A 9,439-nucleotide genomic window follows, 5' to 3' on the forward strand; every position below is an offset into this window, starting at 1 on the left:
CACCATATGCATTGGTCACAGAACATGGAAAAATCAGGTTGTACTGACTGACCAGGAAGCTTGCTCCCTGCTGACTAGCTCTCATAGTATTGAAAGGTAGGCTTCTAGGGGGAAAATGTCGTCAGCAGTCTTACCCAGCTGTGAACCTTTCACACTCTAATAATGACAGGTGTGGCAAGATATGCCCATGGGAGAAAGAGTGGCATGAAAGTTATTGGGGTAAAGAACCACTTTCTGATTAGTTTTAAGGCCTGCTTCACAGGAGGAAACACATGCCTGGTACTGCAAATCTGGTCAAGAACACATGGCTGGGGAGCTCACAGGCCATAAGAGTGAAACTACTATTATTTTGCTAAATGGACAGTATCAAACTGCACTCTAAATTTGTATCTCTCTAACCATAGATTAGTATAGCTCTCAGACCAAATCAGAGAAGTTTCTTCATGTAGTAGATGGTGGTTAATGCAGAAACAACTATCAAAGAACAGAGAGTAAGTGACCATGACCATGGTGCACTCAGTCACGAATGGGACATCTACACCACACCTCCTCTCCAAGGCTCAGGGACCATTGCAGAAGAGGGAGTAGAGAGATTTTAAGAGTCAGAGGTTAGGGAGGGCTGGACTGGAACAATATCTTTGGATATGACAGGACAGTTGCTCTCATGAACTCATAGCAGCTGTGGCTGCCTGCACAAGATTTGTGCAAGATCAAGCCATTCAACATTCTAGCATGGAGTGGGAAGGGGCTCATGAGTTCCCCTCCCAACCCCTGAGGAGCCATGGACAGTTGATGACTTCTAGGGAGGGAGAGTTGGTTTTCTTTAAGGGAATGGTTCCTGGTAGGTCAGCCGTGCTCGAGTGCGTGGCCCCACACCTAGAAGTATATAGACAGCACAAATTGGAGATAAGGGGTTATTGAAAAATAAAGAAGGATATGATGTTGTGGGGAGGTAGGGAGGTGGGGTGGGTCTGGAAGGATTTAAGGGGAGGAGTTGGGTTAGATGCAATCAAAATATTAAATTCTCAAAGAATTAATAAAAAAATATTTTTAAAAAAGAAAGTTTGCATCCTGGCTCAGTTTCTTCTGCCGTTGACCCCTCTGTCTGACTGCATGTCACAGTACCACGTTAGTAAACGTCTCTGGTTCTTGCACATTCCTGGAACTTCTGAGGGCTTGTGGGATGCTCTACGTACTACATACATTTTCATCAAATTGAAACGAATTTGTTTGGTCTCTTGTAGGTGTCTTACAGGGCTCAACACTCAGGGACCCTGAAGATTGTTGCTCAGATGGTGGCTGTTTGGGTGCTGGCCTTTTTGGTGAATGGGCCAATGATTCTGGTTTCAGAGTCCTGGAAGAACAAGACTAACACTAAGGAATGTGAGCCTGGCTTTGTTTCAGAGTGGAAAGTCCTGGCCTTCACGTCAGTTTTGGAATTCCTGCTCCCTGTCATCTCAGTGGCCTATTTCAACATACAGATTTACTGGAGCCTATGGAAGCGTGGGAATCTCAGCAGGTACCTTGACCATCCTGGGTTCATCTCTGCCTCTTCCAGTTACTGTGCACAGTCATCTAGAGGTGGGTTGGTTTCCAGGACCTCTCTTCCTGCACCAAAGGAACCAGCCACGTTTCTTCATTCAGGAGGTCCACGAAGAAAGAGCAGCCTTCTGGTGTCCCTAAGAACCCACATGAATAGCAGTATAATTGCCTTCAAAATGGGTTCCTTCTCCCGATCAGACGCCTTAGCTCTGCACCAGAGGGAGCATCTCGAACTGCTCAGAGGCAGGAAATTAGCCAGGTCTCTGGCCATTCTCATAGGAGCTTTTGCCATTTGTTGGGCTCCGTATTCTCTGTTCACAATTGTTCTTTCAACCTATCCCCAAGGGAAACGTCTGAAATCAGTCTGGTACAACATTGTGTTTTGGCTTCAGTGGTTCAATTCCTTTGTTAATCCCTTTTTATATCCCCTGTGTCACAGGCGTTTCCAGAAAGCTTTCTGGAAAATATTTTGTGTGAAAAAGCAACCCATCCCATCACAGAATCGGTCAATATCCTCTTGAAGAAAACGTTCTCACTTCTTGTCAGTTTTAGTCTTAATCTCATTTGAATGAATTTGATTTTTTTTCTTACACTTTCCATATTATCAAACAATGAATAAAATGTTATATCTGAAAACTTTAATAAAACTCCGAACATGGAAGTCAGTGGAACATTATTGCAGTGAACAACAGTCTAATGAACGGATAGTAATGCTTTCGCAAACTGATAGCCACAAATATGTTAGTATTTTCCTTAGTCATCACCACTTCTTCCTTATTTGTAGATCTTGATATGATGTTGATTGTGAAAGTCCTGTTTTCTTTTATGTTCAGTGTTTGTTACAGTGATGTTAGCTTCTATCTTTTAATTTGGATTTATATGTGTGTATGTGCATGTATGTGTGTGTACCCATGAAGGCCAGAAAAGGGCATCATATGCCCTGGAGCTAGAGCTATAGGTAGTTGTGAGCCACTCACTATGGGTGCTGGGAACCGAACTCAGGTTTTCTCCAAGAGCAGCAAGTGCTCTGAACTGCTGAGCCATCTTTTCTGGGCCCTTGTTTGTCTTTTTAGTTTTATAGTCAGTACAAACGTGTCTAGTTTGGAAATCATTCTCTAAAGAACAACGGAGCAAGGACCCTCATGCTGGAGACAGGTGCTCTGCTATGATATGGGGCTGCTGAGTTTGTGTTCGAGTTGGTAAGAGCAGAGTTGGAGTGGGCTCAGCTGAAGGTATGTGTATTTCTAGACCGTGTTTTTATGATCTCAAGAAGGAAGGAAGCATGTGTGGTAGAAGAAAGCCCTGTCAATCTCAGGACAGAGCCTGTAAGTCACAGGACAGGGTGGTCACCCGTAGTTGAAAGGACAGCTTGTCATTCTCTTTCTTGCCTTCTTCTCCAGCTCTCATGCCACTAAAACTTCTCCTTGGGAGAATATGTGGGAGAGAGAGGAAGGCCGAGTTGGGGAAAGGACAACATAATTAGTTAGATATACTGGTTGTAATACACTCAACCAGATAATTATTAATACAGCACTGTATTTATTTAGTGTCATTAACTTATCGGTGCAATCTTTTACATTGCAAGGCTCAGAGTTTTTCATTTTCTTATATAGTGAGTGTAGGTTGTGCCTTATTAATGATTCACATTTTATTATTTTGTGGTGTTTTGTCCTCTTTAAAACATATTTTCAAAAAAAGTTTTGAGACATGCTCTTTTACGTAGCCCCATACTATCCTTAAATTTGTGATCCTCCTGACTCAGCCTCCCAAGTGCTGGGAACACGGGCATGAACCACTATCCCCACTGGCCTTTTCTTCATTTTAATTGCTCTCTCCCTCCCTTCCTCCCTCCCTCTCCCCCTCCCTTCCTCGTACATCATTCTATGCTGGCTTTGTCATAGATTTTATTTTTGTCACAGTGAATACATCTCCCTGTCGGGTTTTACCAGGATTTCTTCTGTAACTTCTCAGAGTTCTTACATGATTTGGTGATTTCATATTTCTTAGTGCTTTTGAAGTTTTTGATTGCTAAATTAATTTTTTAGGTTAGTATACAAACCAATGGATTACATATATGTCATTAGACTTTGTCTTCATTAGTTTCTTTTAAACCTTTGATTAATTTCAAACACTAAAATATGAAAATATTTAAAGTACATGAGTATTTAGAAATGTATATAATATTAGATACACTTATGCCCTGTATAAGACACATGCTTAACATTTAATATAAATTTGAAAACATCTGAGCAGTAAGCTCTCATAAATGCACACTTTTTATAAAGTTTCTGTATGTCAACTATTAGTGTTAACACTTATAGATTAGAGACTGGGTATGGTGGCACATGCCTTTAGTCACAGCACTTGGGAGGCAGAGGCGGGCAGATCTCTGTGAACTCAAGGACAGCCTGGTCTACATAGTGAGTTCCAGGCCAGCTGGGGCTACAGGGAGCCCCTGTCTCAAAAAGGCCAAATTTTTTTTTATAGATTAGGAATTTTAGATTTTATGTGATTATTGAGGAATTAAATGTTTATTGAATGGAGTGGTCCTATAAAAACTCTCCCTGGATAAGCCTGGAGGAAAGCATAGGTACATAATCACATACATTTTATAAAGTATATATAAAGAATAATACATGTTGTATTTCATTCTGTCTAAGGTGCTGTCAATGTAAGACATTATTTCATCATCAAAAAATGCAGCAAATTGTTTATCATGTGATATTTTCAAAATCACATTCATAGTCCCATTCTGACTTTAGTGAGAAGTGAGCAGTATGTACTTAGACGTGATGAAATATACTCATGATAAGTGAATTGAATCAGACAACTACTCTATGAGATGAGAGACTGAAAAAGAAATACCTTTGATGGTACATGAACACATTCATCAAGCAAATGTCAATGGAGAGGCCATCATGTATCGGCAACTTGTAAGGATGCCACCAAGTGTTACATTCAAAAAGAATTTTACTTCGGGGTTCTTTTAGCCTCATCACTAGATGTACCATGGATGCTCACTAGGTATTGCTTGCAAGGGTATGCTTTAGGCATTTTAAAAAAATGCCCATGAGTTTCTATGCCTTCCTGAAACCCCATCTTTTGTACCCTGACTTTGTAGCGCTTCCCATTGAGAATGATTTGCTTTGTCCAGTAGACTGCTGCCATCAGGCAGCGAGCCTAGGACTCAGGAGGCTGGGGTACATATTCTCTCCTGGGAGCCACCCAGTTGCTAGGTGAACTGTGCCCCTCACCCCCAGGCTACCCTGCTGGAGGATGGGAAGCCAGCAGAATCATCCCGCTATTGCCATAGTCAGTGGATATCTTTGACTAACCAGCTTCCAGCAGACTCAGCAGCTACCTGGAGAGACGCCGACAATTTCAGGCAACATCAGACCAGCCCAGTAAGCCTCAGACCAGAAGAACCACTGAGCTGGCCCAGAGGTTCCTAAACAATGTAAAGCTGCATTCTTGGTGCATTTGCTATTGAGCAATAACTAACTGATGTGCAAATCACCCATTCTACTGTGTGTGGAACATGGCTTTGGACAGGCCAGGCGAAGAGAAAAGCATTATTGACATGATTTACCTTTGTATGAGTGTTGGACAGAAGAGACGAATGTTACTATGCAAGAGAAAGACTTTTTTAAAAGGTCAGATGGTTTCTCTATAGCAACGTATTCATTGCAAAATGATTTACTAGGAAGGATAATTGATCTTGCAGTATCATAAGTGACACAGTGTAAAGGTATGGATAGGTATGCCTGTGCATGTGGAATCACACTGAGGGATGGGATGAAGGGTAGCAGGGAGGGCCACATGCATCTCTCCCTCAATTACCAGCTGCTGCTATAGGTCAGATAATCCAACCTAAGGACCAGTTATGCACTTTATAGTAGAGTCTCTCTCTTTTCAATGCATTTCTTCTTGCTCGGGCCTGTACTCATTTCTTTAAAAAAGTTGTGTGTGTATGTGTGATATGTGTGCATGTGGTGTGTGTGTGTGTGTGTGTGTGTGTGTGTGTGTGGTGTGGTGTGTGGGTGAGGGTGTGCATGTGCCATAGCGCACATGAGGTCAAAGGACAACTTTTCAGAGCTAGCTCTCCCCTCTACCTTGCTGAGGCAGGTCTCTCCTTCCGTTTCTGCCACTCTACATCCTCCAGCCTAGCTGGTTCTCCTGCCTCTTTCTTAACTTTGCAGTAGGCCTCTGGGACTACAGGTAGGGACCACTGCACCTGGCTTTTTGACATGGCTTCTGGATCAAACTCAGTCATCAGGTTTGCATAGCAGGTTGTTTTTATACTCTGAGACATTGCACCAAAACTTGTAGTCATTTTTAAATATGCTTAGATGTCTACTAGAGATTAAGAAGGGAAAGATGAGGTCTGTAGGAGAACAACTATTTTAGTTCCTCATGAGTGGCTCTGTGAAAAGATTTGTGGAAAAGTCCACTTTATCTCTCATTTTATATATATTTTTAAAATTTATGTTATGAGTGTTATGCTTGCCTGTGTGTAAGTGCACCTGTGTCCTGCAGTGCTCGCAGAGGAGAGAAGAGGGCATCGGATCCATGGAACTGGAGTTACAGGCAGTCATTAGCCACTGTGTGGGTGCTGGGATTTGAGCCTGGGTCTTCTGCAAGAGCAGCCAGTGCTCTTAACTGTGGAGCCATCTCTCCAGCCCCAAACTACCCCTCATTTTATATCTTGATATTGCTTCTTCTCTGCTCTCTTACTAGCAGTCATAAACAATTGACCATAAATGAAAACTTCTTGCATAGAAATGTCAGGGTAACTGCTGAGACATTTTTCTGATGTACGCTCTTGCTTAAAATTTCTAATAGTCAAGATAAAGATGCACATTTTTCCTCCATAGAAATGCACTTATCAGCCATTTCTTGGAAGCTGGAGGACTAGTTTTAAAGTTATTGCTCCATCCTTCCTGTTTCCTTGACAGGCATCTGGGTCTTGGCCCAGGGGATGGTTGATGATTGATTGATGTTCTGCTTTTTCTGGCCTCTCATTTCCAGAATCGAATTGACTTGAGTTTGATGGTGACCTCTGGGTTTTGTTCCAGTGGTTTCACATTTATGGTGTGGAGTTTTGTAAGCCACACTTCCATGGTGTTTCCTGGATTGAGGAAAATGTACTGGTGTGAGACAATGGCCCAGTGAGGCTCACCACAGGCAGTGGTGTTAGAGGGGAGGCTAGGCAGACTCCTTGCTTTTAAGGGATTATACATTCCCTGGCATGGGACCAACAAGAACACAGACAGGAATGTGTGTCCCGATGGAGTAGGATGATGCTTTGATGATAATGATGCTTGGAGTGATACAAAAAAGACTGATGCCTCACAGCTGTCCTGCCACAGCACTCTTCTATATGGTCTTATGTCTTTTCTGGCAGCCTTTGTGGGTACCTTTCTTTGGCAAGGATTTTCAGGGGGTTCTCCCAGAAACCATATGGACTGGAGACATCTAGGATAAAATTCACATAGTTAATGGTGCCAAAGTTTATGTGTGGTGGTCACTCTGCCAGCATAATATAAAGTGCCTCCGCTCCTTAGAAAGTAGAGAATGAAGAGTAGATGACTTTCTACAAGTGATACAATCTGTTGGTGATGAAGTCATCACTTGAACTTGAACTTGGACTATGAAAGCAGAGTCCAGATGTTTAAACATCTTCTGTCCCAGAGTCTCAGCACTTAGGAGGATCCACTCACTCCACTTCCACAAATGGAAGCTAATCATTAGGACTTGCAGAAGAAGTGAATGGTAAGTGGGCTAAATAATGACTACAACAACAACAGCAACAACAGGATCAAATAAAAAGAAAACCCACAGGGTGTGGTAGTGTACACCTTTTGTCCCAGCACTGGGGACGGCAGAAGCAGGCTGATCTCTGTGAGTTCCGGGCCAGCCTATTCTACATAATGAGCTCCAAGTCATACAGGGTTACTTAGTGACAACTTGTCTCAAAAAAACATAAAACCCCACGAAGAAAGAAACAAGCAAGCAAGCCTATTCATGTTAAATTCCACACCCAAGTCTTAGCCCCGCTCCTCGTCTGCAATCTCTACGTTGCCCACTAGATGGCAGTAGCTCCACATGATTATCTCTTGTCAGTCTACCCAAGGAATAAACTGGTAAAATTGTTTTGTGCTACAATGTAAAGAAATCTGATAACAGCCTCTCACATCTCAGTACTTTTTATTCAGTGAAATTCAGAAAGTCAGTTAAGGTGACATAAACTCTCTGAAAAACAAAACCATGACTTCTGTCTTTTCACCATGGAAGACCAGGCTGTCCCTAGGTATGCATTCTGCCTCACACAGCTGCCCACCATCTGCCTCCATTCTCCCTGCACTCTCCTGCCCCCCCTTGTGCACACAGGTCACCCCCACATACAAACACACCTCATATTTACACACACTTATATGTCTAACCTCCATACACTCCATCATCACACACATCCGTGTATGAACCCCATCCACTCACCACATGTATTCACACACCATGCCCATACTCTCTATATATCTACCCTCCATCCCCAGCAGCCCCCATATCCATGTGCTATACAGGTCCACCTGTATTTATCCACCACACATAGCCACACTTTATCAACTCACCACACACACCTTTACTGATAACTGTCCTTTCACCATACTTATATATGCCCCCCACATATCTTGCACTCATATCCACCCCAATACCCCACACATCTCACACACATCTTCACAACATACATGTTGACTCACCACACATCTATGTACCACACATCCACATACTGTACACATTCGCCCCATACACATCTGTGCTACATACCCACATACCTCCACACACCACACACATCCACCCTATATATATCCATCCTACATAGATCCACCTCAAACATCCACCTCCTATACCCATGTAAATCCATTTGCACATAATTCGCCCGAACCCTCACCACACCTCAACCTGAACTCACCCACTAACCACACCCACCCATACCATATAGTCACCCAACATCCATATACCTCCATACACAGTAAAGTCCACTATACACACAAACTCTCTACACCCATACACAGCGACCCAACACACACACTCATGCCTACACCAGTTTGGGTAATCCACCACCACTATCAATATACCCACTCAAACACATCCACATACCACTCTATATGCATCCACTCTATTCATTCACATCAGTTCCAGAATATGTACACACACACACACACACACACACACACACACACACACACAATCTGCTTCCCCCAACATACCAAAAGAACTTCTTCTGAAAGAATTCCTTAAAAAATTTTGAGGCTACACATCCATATATGTAGTAGTGTATTTTGTTAGTGTAATTTGCTATACTTTCCTGTATAAAGTATTAGAAATCAATGGCTTAAAAATCACTGCATTCGACTCCCCGAGCCTCATTCACTCCCATCTCCCCTGCCGGTCTCCTTTCCTAGCCTGGGTCCTGTCCCATTCCTTGTCTTGGCGCCCCAGGCACCTGGGGAACCAGCACTGCTTCCAGATCCTTTGCATCCAGACCAACTCAGTTCCTTATTGGGTCCCCAGGAGCACTGCTTCTGGGCCTGGCCTTGCCCTTACCTCCCTCTGCTTCCCTGGGCCTGTACTACCTACCAGCTTCTTTCCTGGACCCTGGGGCTGACCTTTCCTTTTTCTGATCCTTTGCATCCAGACCAACACAGCTCCTCAGTGCAGTTCCCAGGAGGCCTTGGGGCCTCACCTACCTTTGCATCTCTCAGTGGCACAGCCACCAGCTGCCATAGACCAGCATCTTTCCTGGGCCAGGCTCCCAGGCCAGTCCAACCCCCAAATTCCTGAGGCCAAAATCTTTCCTGGAGGGATCCAGACCTTAGGAGAAAGCCTGAGAGCATCTGAT

At 43.4% G+C, this 9,439-nt stretch overlaps 1 protein-coding gene across 3 annotated transcripts in view; it reads left to right on the plus strand.

Annotated features, from left to right (window-relative positions):
* Hrh4 (histamine receptor H4) overlaps positions 1 to 2,063 on the plus strand; it is a 29,329-nt gene extending 27,266 nt beyond the window's left edge. For 2 of the 3 annotated variants that reach the window (XM_029570716.1, XM_008847628.1), the window contains exon 3: positions 1,245 to 2,063. In XM_029570716.1, coding sequence (XP_029426576.1) covers positions 1,245 to 2,063 — 819 coding nt within the window. The remainder of the gene's footprint in view (positions 1 to 1,244) is intronic. The other variant, XM_008847629.1, reaches the window with a different exon arrangement.
* The last annotated feature ends 7,376 nt before the right edge of the window (positions 2,064 to 9,439 follow it).

This window comes from Nannospalax galili, unplaced genomic scaffold (genome assembly GCF_000622305.1).
Source record: "Nannospalax galili isolate Female #2095 unplaced genomic scaffold, S.galili_v1.0 scaffold162, whole genome shotgun sequence".
Lineage (NCBI taxonomy): Eukaryota > Metazoa > Chordata > Mammalia > Rodentia > Spalacidae > Nannospalax > Nannospalax galili.